The sequence below is a fragment of the Pelobates fuscus genome, chromosome 2, assembly GCF_036172605.1.
Source record: "Pelobates fuscus isolate aPelFus1 chromosome 2, aPelFus1.pri, whole genome shotgun sequence".
In the NCBI taxonomy this organism is placed as follows: Eukaryota; Metazoa; Chordata; class Amphibia; order Anura; family Pelobatidae; genus Pelobates; species Pelobates fuscus.
The window spans coordinates 305,971,865-305,995,958 of NC_086318.1; the positions used below are offsets into that span (position 1 = coordinate 305,971,865).

Consider the following 24,094-nt stretch of genomic DNA (forward strand, 5'->3'; position numbering starts at 1 on the left):
CAAACAGATATTTGAAGCTGCTGGTGCCTCTGGAGTCCCACGGACATCAAGGTGTAGAGTCCACTAAGCAATGCTCACAAGCAGAAACGGCTGCACTGGGCATGAAAAATACATGAAGACTAATTTTCAAACAGTCCTGTTCACTGATGAGTGCCGTGCAACCCTGGATGGTCCAAATGGATGGAGTAGTGGATGGTTGGTGGACGGCCACTCTCTTCCAACAAGGCTGCAATGTCAGCAAGGCGGTGGTGGAGTCATGTTTTGGGCCGAAATCATGGGAAGAGAGCTGGTCGGCCCCTTTAGGGTCCCCAAAGTTGTAAAGATGACCTCTGCAAAGTATGTGGAGTTTCTGACTGACCACTTTCTTTCCTGGTACAGAAGGAAGAACTATGCTTTCCGTAATAAAATCATCTTCATGCATGCTGCAAAGAATACCTCTGCATCAATGGCTGCTATGGGGATAAAAGGAGAGAAAGTCATGGTGTGGCCTCCATCCTCCCCTGACCTCAATCCTATTGAGAACCTTTGGAGCATCCTCAAGCAAAAGATCTATGAGGGTGGGAGGCAGTTTACATCCAAACAGCAGCTATGAGAGGCTATTCTGACATTTTGCAAACAGATTCAAGCAGAAACTGTCCAAAAACTCACAAGTTCAATGGATGCAAGACTTGTGAAGCTGCTATCAAATAAGGGGGTCCTATGTTAAAATGTAACGTGACCTGTTAAAATGTTTAAAAAGTTAAAATGTTTGATTGAAATAGCTTTTGATTTCAGTAAATATGCTGCAAACACAACAAATTACAATTTTCAGTTCTTTACAACCTATAAAGTGTTTTGAAACTTAATGTGCATAATAATTTGGAACAGTGCATTGTAAGTTTATGTTTAAAAAAAATACTGTTATCGTTAGGTTTGTTCAGTAAAATTTGAATTGTACTCTTAATAGTTGATAACATGAGAATTATGCTGACTGTTATTTACATCAATTATTTAGGTAAATGAGAAAAATATAATTTGCATAATAATTTGGAACAGGGTGTATAGACCTTATAGCCCTGATTAGTGCACTGCACTAATTTTCAGGCTACCCTTTTTTTCCCTTTTTTGGGTGTATTGTTAATAATTTCTTATTAGCTGTATCATGCAGTCACAGAGGGAATTGGAAACTACCACTATTGGTTTTTCTATTGGTTTCACTAGTCACCTTACACCCCAAGTTAGACCCAGATCCCCTAACCAAACCAGTTTGAGGAGTCATGGGAGCAGTTGAAGTCAGAAGAGCTTCATTCCCTCCTCGACGTTACTATGGCTAAGTCAGCCACTCAAGCCATTTATTCTGCTACGGGGACAATGTCGGGCACTCTGTCCCAAACTATCCCCCATGCCAATAGGTCCACCCGGTGCACATCTCCCCACATTTCTCCTAACCCCATAGAGCGTAAACCAGTGAATACCGGTGGGCGCAAAGCCACTAAGAAATCTTGTCACCTGGACGAGGATGCCTCCAAAAATATACAGTTGAACAATGAACTTCCTATCAAAGATGATGTGGTTGAACCACAACAAAGAGCCACCCACCGGGCAAAATCGGTGAGTAATTGGAAAAAGGCAAAAGCCGTAATTGAATCATCCAAATCTGAGTCGGAACAAGAGGAGGCACTGAGCGAGTCCAATGATGAGGACTCTTACAATTCGGGAAAGCTCTTTCCTGACCATGGTACTTTTACTGTGACTGGGACCGACATTAAAGATGGTGTGGATGACTCCACCCTCCTTAAACCTCAGGGCGAACTACTTTTTGATCCGTATACCCTGCAACATCTGAGATCTTCTGAGTAGTATCCATTGGAGCACGTGGCAAAATATATTGGTGTGCATATCAGGAAGCCACTTGACAAAGTGGCACGGAACAAACTTCAGGCAGAGTTCCTGCGCGCCCACGATCCCTGATTTGGCATGTGTCACCCCAGATGTAGACCTGAATATCACCCAATTTATGGGCAAAACAAGGTGGAAGGCCAAGAAAGGCCTTGTTTTTTTCATTTTCGGATTCTTTACTCCCTTATAAGGCCTGGCAGATACCCTGCAAGGGTCACTCTTGAAAAAGGCGCCAGGGAGCGCTGAAACGCGCATCGAGTTTAGACGCTATCCGTTATTTTAGCGAGGTTAGATACCTCATGTAGCCTCTAACACTTCTACTTCTAAATTTCGTTTGGAACAAATTTAGGCAGTGGGTTTCATACTAACAACTTGTTTTGGGTTTATAGGATCATCTGTTGGACGGGAAGTTTACCTATTCGATTTTTTTTTTTTACAGCATCCTTTTCTAGGTAGTCTGTTGATATTAACTCATATAACTTGATACACTATTCTCTCATTAGGACAAGCTGCAGGGGGGGCTCTCCTTTGTTTCATAAATTAAGATCTCTATTCAGAGCTGGTTACTCTAAGTCAGTGAAGAGTCTCATTTGGCTCTGACTATCCTTCCTACCCTGCTGTCACCTGAACTACTACATAGACAGGGTGAGCTTTCAATATATCTGGGAGACATGTCTTATTAGGGGCACTGTATACCTGTAATGTGAGGGAGCGCTACCCATACGAATATTTAACTACATTGGAAACAGCTAGACGTTTTTCCTCCTGGGGTCTAAGTGCATTCTATACACCTGGAAGGATAATACCTCTATATGCTGTGATAAAAAGGATTCCAATCTAATAATTTCACAATCGGTATAGGTAGCCCTTTTTTCTCCCTCCTGCTATTCAGCTCCATTGCCAGCAGCTAACACCGAGGGGTCAGATCCTACACGTATACCTCCATACCTAGATGCCCGTGGATGTAAGATATTATATGTATATATATTTATACATATATTTATAAGTATTTTTTGGTATATATATACACCCATTAGTTCATAGTATTCCTAGTTCCCCTTCTTATTATATTTGGAGACCCTTACCCTTTGAATACTTTACATACCTGCTATTTCCATTTGCTCTTAGTTCCAAACCTTAGTCATTTGACTATTAATGTACCTGTTTAATTGCTCTCTTACCTACGTATTCAGAATTATTCAGGGATATATAAACTTATATTAGGATACAGAGATTCTATCTTTTTTAAATCACTTGCACGTTTTTTTGTTTTCTGTTCACACGAGTTTATAGACTAATACAGATTTTTTGAATATATACACTATACTACCATTCTGTGCCTCATGAGTTACATATACCAGTGTGGGTATACCTTTGGAGAGAGTTTAGGAGGAACGGTTCTGTGCCTTCTATCCCCTTCATTCCTCCAAGGTATTTTTTTCTCTATCCTTATAAAAATCTAGCCCAAATTGGCTTTATCTGACCCTGGGCCAAAGGTAAAAGACCTCCTTTTTGGAGACAACTTTGTGGGGACTTTTACCGCACTTGATAAGGCGCATGCCAATATGAAAAAGGTATACTCCCAAAGAGTTTTTGGCAGGGCCAGCAGATATCAGGGCCGTGTGTCTGGCCGTTCCTCCCGGGGCTCGTACCGGAGTTCTAGAGGCTCCATCTATTAACCATTCCAGATTCCTGAACCTAAGCCAACGTGGAGCCATAGGTTCCTCCTATGGCTGATGCCCTTATGGTAGGTTCACTTCCGTCCCATCTTTCTTTAATATCAATTGTGGAGGACAGATTAGGCCATTTTATAAATGCCTGGTGCATGTTAACTTCAGACACTTGGGTCCTGCAAAATGTCCTGCTTTATCCCATAGATTTTGTACAATACCCTATTCAAATGTTTCTACCCAACCAAATTGTTTCCTCTACACACTACCGGTCCTTGGTAGCAACGGAGGTACAGTCTCTGGCTTCAAAAGACCCATTCGTGGAGATACACCCCAGTGGCGTACACACGATCCACGGGGTCCCGGTGTGAAAATTGATCTGTTGGGCCCTCCCCCCAGAGCTTACTCTGCGCGGGTTGGGGCTTCAACACATGGCGGCGGGCATCTGGTTACAGGGGTCGCAGGTCTCCGACTCCTGCGACCACAGTATGTGCGCCAGTGCATGCAGATACACATACAGTTAAAGGACCACTATAGGCACTCAGATCACTTCAGCTCAATGAAGTGGTCTGGGTGCCAGGTCCCTCTAGTTTTAACTCTGCAGCTGAAAACATAGTTTCAGAGAAACTGCTATGTTTCACTGAGGGTTAATCCAGCCTCTAGTAGCTGTCTCACTGAGTCGCCTAGGGATTTCCTTTTACCTATGTACATGATATCAGCAGTTCATTACATCAACCACCTCGGGGGTACGAGGTATACAGTCTTGGCAGGACTGGCAAAATAATTCTGGCAATTCTACCTAGATCGCAATATCTTGGTTCAAGCGGAATACATTCCTGGGATGTCCAACATAGTGGCGGTGGAACTCCAGATATCTGTGGGATGTCAGCAATTGCAACTGCAGTTGTTGTGAGGCCCTCTTGATATTGACCTTTTTGCATCACGGTTGAACTCCCAACTGCCGAAGTTCTTCAGTTGGAGACCAGAGCCAGAAGCTTTGGCATCAGAAGCTTTCCTCGAACACTCATCATTACGCTTTTCCTCCCTTCTCCCTGATTGCTCGGACACTACCAGACCTCCCTGATACTCATATCTCCTTTCTGGAGATGGAGATAGACTATCTGAGATTACTCCCTACCTCACCAGAACTCTTGCTGGACCCCAGCGGGAACTCACACTCCTTTCTATTACCGGGGCACTTTAGGTTACTGGCATGTCTCCTCTCCGGGGACTCGACTTTGTCCCAAATGTTCCACAGTCAACTCTTGACCTCCTGGCAGAAGCTTGGGCTCCAGGAACACGAAAATCCTACCTCAATGCCTGGAATTCATGGAATAGTTGGTGCATGGAACAAAACGTGGATCCCATATCTGCACATGTGAGTCATGTTTTGAGGTTCCTTACTTCGCTATTTGACCATGGCTCAGCATATAGTACAATAAATGTATACCGATTGGCTATTTCTGTAGGCCACCATGGATTGGATGGCTTCCCGGCAGGTAAACATCTCTTGGTGTGTCGTCTCCTTTGCGGCATCAGATTTGTACGCCCACCTCAACCTAAATACTCCTCATTATAGGATGTGGAACTTGTTGTCCAACTTTTCGAAAATTGGCTGAGGAATGAAGACCACACACTTAAACAACTCAGGGGATGCAGATTAGAAGACCTCCACTAGGCTGCTGACTGGTCACATTAATCGATGTTTAGAGAACTTTATTCTCGTACAATTTCACATTTTTCTGATGTGGTCGTTTCACAGCTTTGAACTAGCATAATATGAGCCTCTGTGTCCTTTAACAAAATTACCAGATTTTATTAATTTCATGATGGAAATTAAGGACACGGTGGCAAGTATTATCCCACCTGATACAGGTATGTTGCACCCTCCCTCGTTTGTTTCTCACAAAGTTATTATACAGTCTTTATGATACTACCGTGTATTCGCTTAATTTAAAGATTCTATTACAATATTATTCAGTTTATATTTCAATATGATATTATGCCTAATAATGCATTATGAAGGTATTATAATGTCCAGGTTTTACCAGTTTATTTCTCTATCCCTTGCAGCCTCTTAATATGATTTGACACTGTTTGCACCAGTTCCTTCCAAGTTCTAGCGGAACTGCTTTTACGTTTGGGATGTTCGTCAGCATCATCAAGAAAAAGGAGTGGCTTAGGGTCACATGGGAGTCAAGGACCATTATTACGGGATGTCATGTCAGGGGCGGATCCAGAACCAAATCTCGGGAGGGGCACTGAAGTGGGCTAGAGGGGAGTGAAAAGGGCTGCATCGGAAAAATACGGGACTCTTGTTTAGGGGGTAGGAGGCTGTACACATATGCGGCCACACACAGTTATATGGAAACACAATAACACACACACACACAGATAAACATACCTTCAGACACATACACTGGCACACCCACAGATACAAACCTATACCTACACAGGTGCACACACAGATACACACACACACAGATACACATACCTACACATAGATACACATATACACACAAATACCTGCACATAAACACACTGACACATAGATACACACGTTGGCACACACAGATGTACACATACCTAAACATACACACAGACACTCACTGACACTCACAGATACACTCTGGCACACACAGATGTACACATACCTAAACATACACACATACACTCACAGATACACACAGACACTCACTGACACTCACAGATACACACTGGCACACACAGATACACACTGACACTCACAGATGCACACATACCTAAACATACACACAGACACTTACACAAATTGCAGCTTGCATAATGTTAAGTACCCCCACCCCTGCTTCAATACCTTTTGGTTGCAGGGAGGTGACTTCCTGGTGCTGGCTGATCCAGATGGGAGTCTGAAGCTGGAGTATGAAGCTGCAGAGCTCTCCTCCTTCTCTCCCAGCTGCATCCTATATGTTCTCAGCCTGCGCGGCCTGTATGCTGGTAGGAAGTAACAGTCACTTCCTCCCAGCACTCCCTGCAACTTTAAAGGGGCCCGGTCTGCCAAAGGGCTGCAGCACTCGATCGAGCCCCTAATGAGGTAGCTCAACCCTTGGCAACTGCACTATTTTCTCGGGGGGGCAATTGCCCCCGTTGCCCCCCCCCCCCCCCCCCCCCCCCCCCCCAAGTGAACTGATAATTTGAAGAACTCTTTACCCGCTGGCAGCACTAGCAGCAAGGGTGCAAAAAATAAACTCTTGGTGAAGTCAGTTTTAATTATGTAATGACTATCCAGAGCTTGCTAGGCAGCTGCCACATTAAAATAGTAAAACAAAAATAATAATAAAATAACTTTCTCTGGTCAATATTCCTATAATGGAGGTTTTTTTTACCTCTATATAGCCCCACTTGGCACGTTGTAGGTGGGGGCATATATGCTAAAGAATTAAAATGAGTGACTGGGCAGCCATTGGCGAATACTTTAAATTGTAAGGGGGGCTATTGTCCAATGCTGGCAGGTAAGGCTCTAATATTTATAATAAGAGGGGGGAACCTAGTGCTGGGTTAGAAAATGGGGGTGGGACTTGCATCCCCTACCAGAACTGGAAGACAGCTCACGCAGCCTAATAGTACCATAACCACTACATTATCACTACATAGACTACTATTTAACTACACATAGACACCATTCATCTATTTATATGACTTCTGAAGGTAAATAGTTGCACCAAAGCTTATTCAGGGGTTTTATAACCATATATATGCGATGAGCAAATGTCTGCCTTTTATGTTTCATTCATTTCTGTGTCAGTTAAAATATGTTGCACTTTCAAATGTTATAAATGAAAGGCACTACATAATGTATATGCTAGATTAGTTTAATACATTTTCTGGTGTTTAGGTTTTAGATCACTAAATTACTAGAATACTAAAATAATGTTTTCTACACTTGCAGATTATCTATGTATACAGGAATCCAAAGGACATTTTGGTGTCTTACTACCATTTCTATAGAATGATGGTGAATGTACAAAATCCAGATAGCTGGGAACATTTCATTGATCTCTTTATTTCTGGCAAAGGTAATCTTAGTATTCCTTGATTGGCATGCATTTACTAATGAATAGAAAGTTTGGGGTTGTTTTAAACGTGTTTTGATACACAATTGGCTACATTTTCTTTGAAATGATTTAGGGGTTGACTGGCTATGCCCTGAGTTTTATAAAAGCGCTGATTCAAAGATTCTTTGGCACTTTTTTACATGACCTTGATGTAACCCTCCTGGCTGTCAGTCAGACCTCCAGGAAGTTTTCCTGTTCCCTCATATTCAACCCAAAAGGATAAACACTCCAACTTAATAAATCCATTTATTTGTAACATTGGAGTGTACATTTAAATTCATGGGATGGTCAGATTGTTCAAGGCATACTGTAGTGTCAGGAATACAAAGCTGTATTCCTGGCACTACCGATCCCTCTGCCTCCCCCCTCACCGGTAACTAAAGTGTTAAAAACCTTCTATTTGCTTACCTGATCCCTGCACCGAGGTCCCTTGGCGCTGGGTCAAAGCTCCCCTCCTTCAATGCTTTCCTATAGGGAAAAATCTGATGCTGGATGTCCTCATGCAGAGCGTGAGGACGCCCAGAGTCAGATAACGGACCAAAAGTCCATTACGATTCCAGAAGCCCTCTAGTGGCTGTCTGATAGACAGCCACCGAGGGAAAATTTAGTGCTGCAATGTAAACATTGAAGTTCTCTGGAACTGCAATGTTTAACATTGCAGCACTAAGTGCAAAAGGGACACAGCACCCAGACCACTTTAATGAGCTGAAGTGTTCTGGGTGCCTACAGTGTCCCTTTAATTAATTTTGATCAAGAACGCACTTGATCGAAGGAAGACTGCTAATTTCACTCTTTGGTGGACATGCACTAATTTTTCCAATAGCTTTTACTATTTGTTACATTTTATGAGCAGTGACAATGTTAAAATGTATTTTTTTTTTTTTTTTTTTTTAAACTTCAAATAAATAAATAAATGGAGATTAGGAAAACACACACAGATGTGGGGGTTCAAAAGGCTGAATTATGCATCCCATGCGTATTTCCTAAATATGCTAGGGAGCTCGAGAAGCCATAAATATTTATATTATGTTATCTTTCTTTTCAAATAATTTTTATTAAAGTTTTACATATTTGTATAACAACAAGAATATAAACATTGTATTTGGGGGTAGGAAGGGAAGGGGAACTTGGAAATGGAAGAGAATAACCATCCAGTATTAAAATAGGCATAACAGTGTATGGCAAAAAAATAAATTAAAAAAAAATATGTTTTTACATCAATGCACTTTAATAACAATATGTCAAAGACCATATGCTGCTTTGATTTTTTCTTCCCACTTATCCCAATTATATTTTAATATTGGGAAACCACGCATATGAGCTCTATGGGATAATTCGTGTGCCTTGTTTTCTAGAATCAAATTAAAAACTTCCCTGAGAGATGGCACATCTTGGGACTTCCAATGTCTAGGTAAACAGGATGTAGCAGCGATCAAAATGTGACCTATGATTATTTTGTCCGATCTATTAATGGACTCCGGGAGTTTTTTAAATAAGGCTAGTTCCGAGGTTAAAATGCTAATGGTCCTGTCCACTTTAATAATTAGGTCGTGAATCAATTTCCAATATTTAGTTAATTTAGGACAGAACCACCAAATATGGGCCATATTGCCCACACCCCCACAATCCCTCCAACACCGGTCAGAATACATATTATTCATGTTGTGCAATCTAGACGGGGCCAGGTACCAACGATATAAAATTTTATAATGATTTTCAAAGTGGTCGGTGCAATACGAAATACCTTTTAAAGCTTTAAAAAAACCGAACCATTCTTCTAGATCGTACTGGGCACCCAACTCCGTCTCCCATGACAACATGTGTTTTAATTTAACTAGGGGCTTGGCGTTATAAAACGAGTAGCATAAGGATATCATGCCTTTACTAGTGGGGCTGCATAAAAAAGCTTTCTCTAATGGAGACATCTCAAGCGTTTTATAGTTTTTATCTGTTTCAGGTACCTTATATAGTTCTTTCAATTTGTCAATGATTACCTTACAATCCAACTCACATACATTCGTTAATCCATACTTAAGTTTCAATTTTTCCAAAGAAAGAATAGCATTGCCGTGAAAAAAATTGTCAAGATTAGTTATAGAGCATTCCTTCAACAGTTCTATTTTTAAGGATGGGATATAATCTTTCAATAACTCAATAGGCATTGCTCTATATAAGCTGGGAGAATGATCATTTTTAAAAACAATATCCCAGGCCTTAAGTGTAGTCTTGGTGGATAAAAATAACTTTGTAATTCCAGGTCTTGTCTTAGAATTTAACCAGGGTAATTCTGACAATCTAACCGGTAAGATTTTTGATTCTTCTATTTCCATCCATCTGGGTTTATCAACCTGATTATTAAATCTCACAGCCACTGCAGCGTTAGTGGCGAAATAATATTTGCGGACATCGGGAACACCGATACCGCCATTCGATTTGTGGTGCTGCAAGGAAGTGAGCTTCACACGAGCAGGCTTATTCCCCCAGATGAACTTCATCATTGTCGAATGAACTTTATTAAAAAATGATAATGGGATGGACAAAGGGATGGTCCTAAAAAAATATAGAATTTTTGGTAGTATCGTCATTTTAACAGATGCGACCCTCCCCAGCCAGGAAAGTTCCATTCCGCCCCATCTCTCCATCTCCTTTTGTAGGTCCGACCATGCTTTCCTCAAGTTGTGATTATGCATATTTACCAAATTTTTGCATAAATTAATGCCAAGGTATTCCATGTAGTCAGCTCTCCAATCAAATAAATATAATTTCTTAAGGGCAATGGTTTCCGAATTTTTTAAATGAAATGGGAGGGCCTGAGACTTAGACTCATTTAATTTGTAGTACGATACCTCGCCAAATTGAGTTAAAATGTCTTTTAGGTGGCTCAAAGATTCTTTTGGGTGTTTGACAGCTAGAATTATGTCATCTGCAAACAGGCCAATTTTGTGAGCGGATTCTTTAACAACAATTCCTGCAATTTGTGGGGTTGTTCTAATTAGTTCAGCCAGGGGTTCTATTGCTAAAACAAATAGAATTGGAGATAAAGGGCACCCCTGTCTCGTTCCATTGGTTAGAGAAAACGTTTTAGATGTGAAATCGGAAGCTGAGACATGGGCGGAAGGTGCACAATATAGCGCCTTAATTGCTGTGATAAAAGATGATGGTATGTTGAATCTTTCTAACGTTCTCCATAAATATCCCCAATGTATCCTGTCAAACGCCTTCTCTGCGTCTAGAGATAGAAGCAATGAAGGCGTTTTGGTCATATTGATGTGCTGAATCAAGTTTATGAATCTTCTAGTCCCGTCAGGCGCCTGTCTATCCTTTACAAAACCCACTTGATCCTTATTTATTAGCAATGGGATTAAGTTGGTTAATCTATTTGCGAGAACTTTAGAATAAATCTTTGAGTCATTATTGATTAGGGAAATGGGTCTAAAATTGTGGCATCTATCAGGAGTTTTTCCCGGTTTTGGCAAGGTGACTATTCGTGCGCACAAGGACTCCTCTGGCATCGTTCCCCCGGACTTATAGGAATTGAATAATTTGGTCATATGGGGAATTAAAATTTCTTGAAAAGTTTTATAATATAAAATAGTGAATCCATCGGGACCAGGGGCTTTTCCGGATGGCATAAGTTTGATCGCCTCAGCTATCTCTTTCGCTGATATTTCACATTCTAAGCTTTCTAAGTGTCCTAGAGACAGCCGAGGCAATGTCACTCTGTCTAAAAATTTATCAATGGTTGTTGCAGAAGGCTGGGTAAGGTTCGAATCACATTCTAAATTATAAAGTTTACTATAATACTCTGCAAACATGTCACTGATTTTAGTAGGATGAAACACTTTTCGCCCCTGATCATCAAGTAAATACGCTATTTTTGATTGTGCATTCACATGCCGGAGTTTGGATGCCAAAAGAGTAGAGGCCCTGTTGCCTTTTAAGTAAAATGTTTTCCTGAGACGTCTCACCATAAGAGATGTACGATCTAAATTAATTTTGTTAATTTTAGTCTTAATTTCTCCTATCATTGCTGATAGGGAAGACGAGGGACCAAATTTATTAGCCTGATTCAAATTGTACAATTCTTTTTCCAATGTTCTTAAATTATTGCTATTAAGTTTCTTCAGGTGAGACGCTCTAGAAATAAAATGACCTCTTAATACAGCCTTATGCGCATTCCAAGACACCTCGCCAGGAACCTCTGGTGAGGCATTTTCCAAAAAGTAATCGCTCAAGGCTTTCTCCGCCAATGATCTGTTTACAACATCGTTTAATAAATAATCGCCTAACTTCCAGGATCTATTCGGGGCTGAGGAAACAATTTCGTCAATATGCATTATGATTGGAGCATGGTCAGACCAGTTAATGTCTAAGATATCAGATTTCAAGATGTGCGGGATTAAAGCGCTCTGGACCATAAACCTGTCCAGCCTGGAATACATATTTTTAGATACAGAATAATACGTAAAATCTCTTTCATTCTCATGCATCAGTCTCCAGGAATCATATAAACCACATTCAATCATGTATCTGGAACATTTGTTAGCTAATCTGTCACTGTCTCCTCTATGTTGTTGATCATTGTCTTCCCTAGCGTTATCCAATTCACCGTCCATAACAAAATTCGTATCGCCACACATTACCAAGCTGCCTCTCACATTCTCACCCACTAAGTCCATCAATTTCCTAAAGAACTGCAACTGACCGGTGTTGGGAAAATACACGTTCACTATGGTATATTCAATAGTGTTAAGTGAACCTATCCATATTAAATACCTCCCGTCATCATCCATCATTACTTTGTTCGTTGAACATGCTACATTCCTGTGGAAGAAAATCGATGTACCTCTAGACTTGGATTTATAAGTGCTATGATATTGGACTGGGAAAAGCTTTGACATAATCTTATGTGTTTTATCATTTTTAAAATGCGTTTCCTGTACACAGATGACATCTGATTTGTTGGATTTTGCTTCTTTGAATAGTAAGCGTCTTTTGTGGGCGGTGTTCAGGCCTCTCACATTAAATGACATATATTTTAAAACCATAATTTATGGAACAGCAATGCTTGATAAAGAGTAAAGGAATATTCAACTTTGTGAGAGTCCGAACAGCCGCCTTCCAATAAAGAAACATCCAACAATAACGTCACAACAAACTCAAGATGTGTACATGTGTGTACAGGAATAAATAAACAAATTTGTGCAAGTCGCTGATGCCACATAATATGCATTTTTGTATGAGGCATTTCTGTGATTCGTGGTCTGGAAACATTTCTACCAAATTTTAAAGGATGGATGATCAAAGAAAATAGAAAAATAAAAATATCAACGGGGTACAAAAAACTTGGGTATATACCCCTATCAGGGGAAACAAACAAACAGTGAAAAAGGGCCATGAGGGAGAGCAAAAAAAGTTTCTCCATCTCAGGGTATTAGGCCCAGGTTGGGGGGAGAGAAGGCTGCTGGATACAAGGGGAGCAATATAAATAAACAAACAAAAAAAAAAAAATATTTTAAAAATTTAAAAAAAAAAATAAAAAAAAAATCACAGAACAATAAAAAAATAATACAATTAAATACGAAATGATGTGTAAAAAAAACCAAGGGACCATAAAATAATATTGAATGTAAAAATTTGGAAAGATTTAAGTGGTCCAATCGGTTTCTGATAGAAACCGTTAAGTCGCATATCATATAATCATTGGTGCGCAAATTCTAAGGGCAGTCATAACCAGGAGAAACAAGTCAAAATTCAAAGTAATCCCGCTAAATCTCCAGACTGGAGCAGGACTCGAAAGCCTGTTGCAGAGATAAAGTTTTCTCAGAACCAAGCCATAAAAATCAATAGAGAAAAAAAAAAAAAAATCATGAAAATAAACGTGTATATATAAAAAGAAAATCCTTAGTGAAGATAGGAAGAACATCTTAACTTGAAGTGTCGAACGATTTGCGACCGTGGAAAATGAAGACTGTAGCTCTATGAACTGGAAACTCAGGAAGTGTCCGATTTGCTTCTCTTGCTGGCCTGCAGAGGAGTAGATGGCGAGAGTCTATGAGGCGATACCTGACTTCTATTCATGGATTGGAAGAGTTCCATTCCTTCCTCAGGCGACGTGATGATAAAGTTCCTGCCATCCATGCGGAAAAGGACTTTGACCGGGAATCCCCATCTATATCTTATCCCTCTTCGTCTTAGATCCGCGGTAAAAAGTTGAAATTCTCTGCGTCGCCTCATTGTTTGGGCAGAGAAGTCTTGGAAGACCTTCATACCGCTGTAGTCCCCCGTGAGACCTGACGTGCGTACTGCACCCAGAAATTCCTCTTTAATGTGGTAATAGTGAAATCTCACTATCACATCTTTGGGTGCAGCCGCAGGCGCATTACCGGGTTTAGGCAATCTATGGATGCGGTCCAATAGCAGATCCGTAATTTTGGCAGTTGGTAGAGCTGACTTCACCATTGCCTGGAAATAACTTTGTAATTCCAGAGAGTCTATATTTTCAGGGATCCCCCTAATCCTTAGGTTATTACGCCTACTTCTATCCTCGGCGTCCGCTAACTTTTCCGCTTGTTGGTGTACTTGCTTCTTAAGCTCTTTTACAGTTTCAACCAAGTCCAGGTGAGATTGCTCTTGAGAGTGCAATCTATTCTCTATTATTTCCGTCCGCTGATTAATGCCCTCCATGGCTCCATATAAAGTGTCAAAGTCCTTCTTAAAGTCGTTTTTCAGATCGACTCTCAAATCTTTAATGAGTTGTATTATCATGCCAGCTGATGGTGGCAGATCATCCGCCAATTCAGGTGGCATATTAGGATTGTAAGTCGCAGCCATAAATGTGGTGGTAGCCATATTGGAGGTGGCAGTGGCCATCTTGGGAGTGGAATATACAATGTCTGGTCTGGCAGCCATCTTTGTTGTGGCATCATGATCCTTTCTCTGTGGTAGTGCAGAGAAAGTGCTTGTTTGGAGCATTGCAGCTCCTATTTCCATATTATTGACCTCTGGGCTTTCCATAGCCCTTACTGTGCCTTTAAAAGTTTGGGGTCGGATAGCAGAGCCCCCCCCCACCGGGACCGACAACCTGGAGGCCGAGGATCCCGATGGGGAGCGAGACCTCACACTACCCTCCCCTTTACTTGCAGCCCGGTCACTTTTGTAAGTGAGTGACCGGGCTGCTCTATGCTGAGACCGCGAGCGGCTTGCTGGGTGGTCCTTGCCGCTCGCGGGAGACACAGCTTTGTGCTCCGAGCATGCTGAGTGCTCGGAGCACTCTGAGCCGCACACAGAGGTGTCGGCTAGTGCGGCCGCGGTCCCGCCGCTCTCTGGATGCCGCGAGCGGGTCGCGGCCGCACAAGCATACGATTTAGCATGGGAGACCGGGAGGGAGGTGGGGAGGGATTTCCCCGGCGCCACCAACGAGATTTTAAGCGGCGAAACAAGCCGCGAGCCAGGCTTGGAGGCAGGGGAGTGAGCCTGGGCACCCTTACTCACCCCAGCAGCTCCTGCTCCCGATTTCTTCATTGCAGGTGCGGATTTTTCGTTTTTCCTTTGCTTCTCCATGTCAAGACTGTCATCAGCTATTAGTATTTATAAGTAAAATTTATCCATCACAGTGAAATTAGCACTTTGTGAATGAAATTGCCCCCCTTGTCCAGGAGCCTCTCTAAAACGTGGCCATCTAAGATGGTGGCCAAGACACGCCCCATTATGTTATCTTTCTGTACACAGATTGTGAAGAAGGGTATAGATCACAGTTGGCAACTGTTGGCACTCCAGAAATTGTGGACTACATCTTCCTTAATGCTTTGCCAGCATTATGGCTGTAAGAGCATAATGGGAGATGTAGTCCACAACATCTGGAGTACTGAAGGTTGCCTACCCTGGTATAGACTAATTGCCAAGCTACATGGTTTTAATTACACCTCTCCCTGTAATGAATATTATATAATTTTGTTGCAGCAATTATCTTTTGAGTCCCTGTCCTTAGAACCCCTATAGACAAACCTCAACTGGTGTACATTATTGCAAGCTGTTGCTAGATATCAGGCCCTGGGGAGATAGCACAGCTAAGTGGACAAGGGCACATGTATGGCCACGCGGGGAACGGCTGTGCGGCAATTGGGGGGTGGAGGGGGCCCTCTCCGGGTTCTGGTATGTCCTCTGGGGACGAGGGAGGCCAGGGGGTCCCACTCTCCTCCCACTGCTTCTGGCTATCATTCCCCCCCGCTCATCCTCACTTTGGTGTCTTCCTAGTCTTCCCTGTTGGACCCCCTTCCTTTTTGGTGCCCCCTCCTCTCATTCTGGGCCTCTGGCTGGGGGAGGAGAGAGAGGGGGCCCAACAGGTGAACAGGGGATCCAACAGGTGAAATTCAGCTTACCCAGCAGTGACTGCAGGCTCCGCAGTTGACTCTTACGCAGCCCTAGGGCCAGAGACACTTCACGCTGTAAGCCTTGACCCTTATCGGAGGGCAAAACAGCATTCCCCTGCCACAGAATCAATAACGATGCCCAAGAAGCTGTGTCACGTGACCGGATCCACCGTATTGTCAGGGGCCAATGGGACGCCAAAGTGTCAAAAAACATCCCCCAAAACCCGCAGGAGCAGTGCACAGGTGGGCGAATCGGCAGGACCCACACAAAGGAAGTCATTCTCGGCCTCCCTCCTAACCACCCACTCCAAGAATGTGCTAAAGCACTCAAAGTAGAAACAGGATATGGAACCGCCCATCGGGAGGCACATATCCACATAGTACATGTCTTCAAAAACACAACCCAGAAGATGATGACATTCTGGATGCACCGGCAGCAAACAGTCTGTGGCCCTGACCATGCCGACTGCCACGTTAAAGGACCCGTCAGACTTGCAAAGCGATGTCCTCATTCACAAATCCCCCGCGAGAGTACGACAAATGATGAATCAAACAGTATTTTCCTTGATCCTTTTTGGGCACCATGCCCAGGGGGGAGACCAGCAAGTCTGGTAGAGGGGGGTTGCTAAAGGGATCCGCCATGCGACCCAGAGACACCCACTTGCCAAGCTTCTCCTGAATTACATGCAGGAAATCCCGTACCAACTGAAGGTTCTGAACCAGCAGCGAAGGGGTGAAACCGTTCTCAAAGTCGTCCAACAGGACGTTGGCGTGCCACGGGCACATCGTGCTTACGACCACTGGCGTCGTTGCCCTTAGACTCCAGATGCTCTTTCTCGCTAGCTTTTTCCCAGCTTGAAACACCAGGAGACTGGATGAGCACCCCTGCCTATGGAACATTCATGCTTGAAATGGCACCAGGCTCCCCATTTGCAATGACTGTCATTCAATTTCCAACAACAGCCTGGCGTCTGTTGCGTGGCCGGTGAGGCGTAGAATCCTCCCCATCGCCCCAAAAAATGACAAGAAACCACCCTGCTATGGCACCGGGCTGGTCCTAATGGAGAGCCAGAGGCCAATATTTATCTGGTCCCAGGAATTTGAGGGGGCACCGCTAAACGCTGACAAAATAGCACATCATACTTCCACCAGCCCGCCATAGGTATGACAAGCATTCCAAATGGTGTCGCCTTTTCACCAATGACACTAGCAAGCATGGAAAAGCCGCAAATCAATTTTCATAAGACTTGGGGATCTTTCGGTAACTGTATTTTTCATTGTCTTTCTCTGATTCCTTGTTGTGTGCAAGGAGGTGCCTCCTCCATTGGCAGAAGAAGAAAATCTCAACAAAATCTCCCTTCCAAATTTTTTCCTTAACTTCATGCTTCAGGTGCTGACCCAGAGGCCCGGACCAACATATATAAGCAGACTCACCCACCACGTCGGAGACACCCTAAGAGCCACCCATCACCAGGGGGAACCTCCAGGCGGTGACTACTGCGCTGATGACAACAGGTACCCAACACCACAGAAGGAACGCTACTAGTGACACTAAGCATGGACAAGGAGAACCCCATGATCCATTGTACAGTCTCCAGGCCACATGGACTCCATACACTAAGTTGTGGTGTGAATGGGACAAATGGGAGCATGATCAGGGTGGTTTTGGTACCCTGGCTGCCCGCCTCACAGGGCTTTTGCAGCTCTTGGATCACTGGGAGTCCGCGGGTAAGTCCCCCTCTGTGATCTCCTCACGTTTTTTGGGTCTTAGCTTCCTGTTCATGCTACGTGGGTGGGAAGATTCTACCAAGGCATTCATAATGTGCCAGGCGCTTAAAAGGCTTGAGGCGGCGGTTTGCTTCCACGGACGTGAGAAGACCAGTCTCTGCTGTGCTCCTGACAAGATTGTATGGGGGTGCTCCCTCAGGTTACTCAGTTTTTGAGGCCCGTCTATTCACTTTGGCCTATTCCCTGGCATTCTTTGGGGCTACGCGCATTGGGGAATTGGTGAGCCCTAGTAGGCACTGCAGTGGTGGGGTGTTGTTTGCCGATGTTCAGTGCGCTGCAGATCATATCGCATTAAAGATACGACGCCCGAAGATGGATATCTTCGGGAAGGGTAAGTGGGTTCACTTAGGTGCAGTCCCGGGTTCGGCTCTTTGCCCCGTTTCTTCCTTTAGGGAGTACTGTGAGCTGTGCCCGGTATCCACCGGCCCTCTTTTAGTGCGTACGGATGGAAGCTTCCTTTCTCATTTCCAATTTATTCGGCTCTTTCGCTCAGGGCTGGAGGTACTGGGAATTGACAGCGAGCAAAATTGTGAGCATTTTTTTCGGCTTGGTATGCCGGTGCAAGCGGTTTAGAGGATCGGGAGGTCGGAATCTGGGCGTTTTGTCTCATATGTTTGTCCTGCCCACCTCCTGAATTGATGTTTCTCTTCGCACATGGGTTTTACGCCTTCTGAAAAGGTCCGTTTGTTTGGCGCCAGAGGTATGAAATGGGTTCGGCTCCTCCCGGAGTTAGTTCAGCTATCCTGCCTTCTTGGGGCTCCAAGCATTCTAGTTATCCACCTGGGGGGAGGGGGGTGGGGGTAATGATCTTGGGACAATGCCTATATGGGGGTTGGCAGGTGCTATGAAGAGGGACTTGGAGTTCTTAGTTCTGTTTTCTGACGTGCGACTCATTTGTTCGGAGGTCATTTCCCGTAACTACTGGCAGCAGGCCCATAATCAGAGAGCCATCGAACACTGCCTTATAAAACTAAATAGGAGGGTCTCTAAGTTGATCTTGGGGGTTAAAGCGATTTGCCACAGGGTGTTCGAATGGGAGGCAGCTAATTTGTTTCGGGGTGATGGAGTTTACCTCATGGAGGTCGGGCTCAATCTTTTTAATCTTGCCACCCAGGAAGCAGTGGAACAGGCCTTGAGTGGTTTGGGTGGGGCCTCCCACTGATTTTAGGCTTAAAACAGCAGGGTTGTGGTGGGGGGCGTGTCCTTGCCAATAGGTTTTGGAGTGTCAGGATTTGGACAAGGTGAGGTATCAAGGGAATTTAGTTTGGATGAGGGGGGAGGCAAGAACCCTGTGGGCCAGTTGGTGCATAGGCATGTGGTCTCTTTCATTGGCAAGGACGTCTATGTAAGCTAAAGTCTGTAGGACACTAGGTGTTAATAATTATATGTTAAGTTATGGATTATTTATGTATTTTTCTCTGGTTATAATTAAATGATAAAGCTAATAAATGTTGGATGAGTCGTATAGTCTTAGGTTTAAAGGAGCACTATAGTGCCAGGAAAACACTCGTTTTCCTGGCACTATAGGGTCATTAAGTCCCCCCCACCCTCAGGGCCCCCCTCCCGCTGCGATGAAGGGGTTAAATCCCCTTCAGCCACTTACCTTTCTCCAGCACCGGGCTCCTTCTGTGCTGGGGAACTCTCCACCCCCGCCGACGTCAGATCTGAATGCGCATGCGCGGCATGAGCTGCGTGCGCATTCAAACAGCCCATATGAAAGTATTACTCAATGCGTTCCTATGGATGGCCAGCGTCTTCTCACTGTGATTTTCACAGTGAGAATTGCGGAAGCGCCTCTAGCGGCTGTCAGTGAGACAGCCACTAGAGGCAGGATTAACCCTCAGTGAAACAAAGCAGTTTCTCTGAAACTGCTATGTTTCTCTGAAACTGCTATGTTTTCAGCTGCAAGGTTAAAACTAGAGGGACCTGGCACCCAGACCACTTCATTGAGCTGAAGTGGTCTGGGTGCCTATAGTGGTCCTTTAATAAATGTTGTGGCCTGTTTCATCCAAATATGGTGTCTGTCTTTATTGGGGGATATTTGGGGTAATCTCCGTTATTCTTATTTGCATCACATTCCCCGTTACATCCATACATGTTGGTAAGAGAAGTCAACACAATGTTCTGTTATTACTAGGGGTTTGGGAACTTCCTATACCACCTTTACTATCCCTTTCCACCTCTGAAGCTATGGGATGAGGGAAACGATAAGTACATTCACCCGGACCCTGTCTGACTTCTCCTTGTCTCCATTACCCCACATACAGCAGAGAAAGAGAGGACTAGTTGCTCAGATTCCCTGATTCATATTTAGGTCTGGGGAACTTTAAACCATTTTAAAAATAAAAAACAAAACACCATCCCGGCATAGTGTGGAGTTGACAGAGTCTCTCTTAGAGTTAATGTTTGTGTCTCACGGATTCCATGCAGGTTTTATTTGTATTCCATTTAATTGTATTTGAACTTGCCCCAAAGAAGTCAGCCGTGCATTCTTGTCTTTGATTGCCCTTGTATTGGTACTAAAAGCCTCTTGTTATTTAAATGTGCATAGAGATTTGGGATAGTGAGCAGGTAACGCTTTTTTTGTTTTTGCATCTGTTCTATGTAATTTGACTGATTAATAATGTTGCCATAGTTGCTGCCCAGGTGTAGTGGGAGTTTGAGTGCAAATCTTAAGTTTGTGTGTTTGTAAATATTTATAACAATTGCTCAATGGAACAAAGGAGAATACAACAATTATAATTTCCTAGAAGTTGATTGACTGTGGATGAGTATAACACATGCAAAAATGATGCTTTTCTCTAGTTTCCACATATAATTTATTATCACTATCGGAGCCACCTATTTTTTTTAAAATAGTTTGACTACCAACATTCATTAATTGCTGCTAGCTTACAGCTTCTATCTGATGCCTGCTTTGTTTAAGTTCATAACATTCCTTCTTTTATATGAGACCTTGATGTGGAATATTTTAAGACTCTTAACTAATATTTCCCATTCTATGGAATCCCAGCTCTATCCCTCCCATCCCACCCTCTCTCCCCAGCTACCAAACAAAAAAATAAGCTAACATTGAATGCAACATGGCAACATTATATATAGAAATATGTAAGGCAAATCCAAAACATTTATACTAATTATGCAACGGTGAATAATTATTTTTAGATTAGTTAGTATATGGTGCATTATGGAAACATTTTGTCTTCTCATTGGTGATCGTCAAATGCAATGGCAGCTGCTTCGCCTTGGAGTGATAAGTTTTATTTCATTATGGGTAAAATATGAGCTGGTTTTAAGTGGAAATGTTGCTTGATTTATGTAGCTCATTGGCTGCTGGAGTGGCATGAAGAAGTTCTAGATATAATAATAATAATTAATAATTAATAACAACAAAGAATATTTAATATGCCACTTGTTTAACCTTTCCCTTATAGTGATGATTGGTTCTTGGTTTGATCATGTTAGAGGCTGGTACACCAATAAGGAGGATTTTGATATACTTTTTATGACATTTGAAGAAATGAAAAAGGTAAGCAATTATTAAAGAAACACTCTGGGCACTATAATGACTTTTTAATCTATATTCGTATGGTGTCTGGAGGTCCTGAATGCAGTCTTATTTTAAGTGGTTAAACTACTTATGAAAAGTTCAACCCCAAAGTGCTCCCGACAGGGCCTGTCCTACAGGTCCCTCTGCCTTCTCTGGTCCCAGATTCAATATGGGAGCTTTGCTGGGCACCAGCTTGTACATACATTTCTAATGGATTTTTCTTACTTGGAATCCAGTCATGGGCACTGTTGTGAGCACTTTGGGCTTAAGCTGTTGATCAGAGCTTAAGGACCAGAAGGTACCATAACAACTTCATTAAGATTAAGTGCTTATAGTGCCTGCAGTGTTTCTTTAGCATTTCTAGATAAACACATACTTTATTCACATGAACCCAGCCTAAAACAACTCGATTAATAAATACATTTTGACCACTATGATAGTACACATGCAATAATTTAGTGTAGCTAATTTCCAGTAACCGGTGTAAATGTTTGTGATATTCAAATCCTTTCTGTAATAAGTTGTTGCTTTTTGTTTTTACATTTTATTCCTTCTTTGTCCCAGTAATAGTTATTGCATTTCACCAATAATATCTAATCAAATCAATTAATTATCTCTTTGTAGAGTAGTCCTATTCCCATATCTGCTACCTTCCCTAATAAGGGATGTTATTATATCCAGCTTGTTCCAATTTTGTAGCAATTATTTCCATAGTTAGACTTGAGCATTGAGCAATATTAAGTTTATGGAACTTTTCATATAATTCACTGAGAGGGTCAGATAGAGGGAGAACACGGGAAAGACCTCAAATGCCTCAGGGCCCTGGAAAGTGTCGAACTATTGAAAAAAACTACAGATGGCTATAGTGGTTATTGTGCTTATAGTGCCCCTTTAATGTAATATATGTTTTTATTATTATTTTTGTGTATATTATTATTTGGTGTATTTGCATTTGTCTGTGATTCTTTTCAATACAAAGCAGAAAGTTTCAATAGCATCTAAATTTCTCTTTTCAAAGGATCTGCGATCAGCGATAATGAAAATTTGCAGTTTTGTGAACAAGAAACTTGATGATGAAGCATTGGCTACTATTGTGGAAAAATCAACATTTAGAAATATGAGGCATGATCCATTGGCAAACTATACATTTATAGCAGAAGACCTTCTTGACCAAAGTAAAGGACATTTTCTTCGTAAAGGTACTGCAAATGTTCACTCAACATAAGAGCAAGATGCATACATATAAACTGACTAAAATCTTTTACAAGAACACGCACACAGACAGACACACACACTGACACAAAAAAACAGACATACTGACACACACACACACACACACACAGACATACTAACACACAAACAGACAGACATACGTAAAATTGACCTTTTATACCCACCCTCCAGTTTCCTACCTTTTGCTGGCGGGTGGCTTCCCTGGGTCCAGTGTGGTGCAATGGGAGTGAGGGGCCTCCATCCTCACTGCTGCCTCCTCCTTCTTTGCAGCGACTCCTGCCCCCTCCCACGCAGCTCCTCTCGCGGCTGTCACTTCCTCCCATACTGCCAAAAAGCAGGGGGCCCGGTCGCGCTGTTAAAAGGCCACAGTGCTTGAAAGGGCCCCTGGTGGTACAAGCTCGCCAGGTGGCCCTAAATGCATGGTCCACCCTGTGGGACTCCTTAGAGAAAACAGTCCGTAATGAATGCTGCCGCCAGACTCATTTTCCTTTCTAGTCAGCCTTCTCACACCTCACCCCTCTGTCAGTCCTTACATTGGCTTCCTGTATTCTATAGGAGTCAATTCAAAGTGCTAACCCATACATATAAAACACTGAACAATTTTAGCCCTTCTTATATCTCCTCACAGATCCATAGGTATGCCCCTTTCTCGGTCTCTCCTCTCTGCCCGTGACCTTCTCCTGTCCGCTGATCGCACCCATACAGCCAACTCGCGCTTGCAGGACTTCACGTGGGCGGCTCCCTTACTATGGAATAGCCAGCCTACTGCCATCAGACTCTACCCTAGTTTTCAATCATTTAAGAAGTGCCTTAAAACTAATTTCTTTAGGAAAGCTTATGGCCTCCCAGACTAACTTCTACCTCACATACCTGTCTCTTGCTCTCTCCTAAAGGGCAGCACTCTACTCTCTCCTCCAGCTCTGCTTCACTCCCACCTTATTTGATTGCTATTTCCTATCCTAATGTGTTTTATTCCGCACCTCCTGTAGACTGTAAGCTCGTTTGAGCAGGGCCCTCTTCAACCTATTGTTCCTGTAAGTTTTCTTGGGATTGTCCTATTAAATCCCCCCTCTAATAATATTGTAAAGCGCTACGGAATCTGTTGGCGCTATATAAATGGCGATGATAATAATAATAATATCAGGACAATCATCTGTTCCTTAGCAGCCTTTATGATTATTTTAACAAAAATTAAGCCAAAAAGGAGAAGCCATGTGTGAAAAACTCAGCACACCCTTACTGCTTCCATATAAATTAAGAGGTTAAGTAGCAGACAGTTGCTGCTAAACCAATTTTGTTGATTAATTGATCACCAGCAAGTGTGACCATCTCTATAAAACGTTTTAGCAGTTTGCTGGTCTGGAGCATTCAGGTGTATGTTAACACAATGCCAAGGAGGAAAGACATCAGCATTGATCTTAGAGAAGCGATTGTTGGGAAGGGTTATAAAGCCATCCAAACAACTTAAAGTCCATCATTCTACAGTGAGCATGATTATGCAAAAGTGGA

General features: G+C 42.8%; 1 protein-coding gene across 1 annotated transcript in view; it reads left to right on the top strand.

The window, feature by feature from the left end:
- Positions 1 to 24,094, top strand: part of LOC134587237 (amine sulfotransferase-like) — a 58,508-nt gene that overhangs the window by 20,617 nt on the left and 13,797 nt on the right. Inside the window, exons 3-5 of the mRNA XM_063443495.1 lie at positions 7,477 to 7,603; positions 21,237 to 21,331; positions 22,371 to 22,551. Of these exons, the coding sequence (XP_063299565.1) occupies positions 7,477 to 7,603; positions 21,237 to 21,331; positions 22,371 to 22,551 (403 nt within the window). The remainder of the gene's footprint in view (positions 1 to 7,476; positions 7,604 to 21,236; positions 21,332 to 22,370; positions 22,552 to 24,094) is intronic.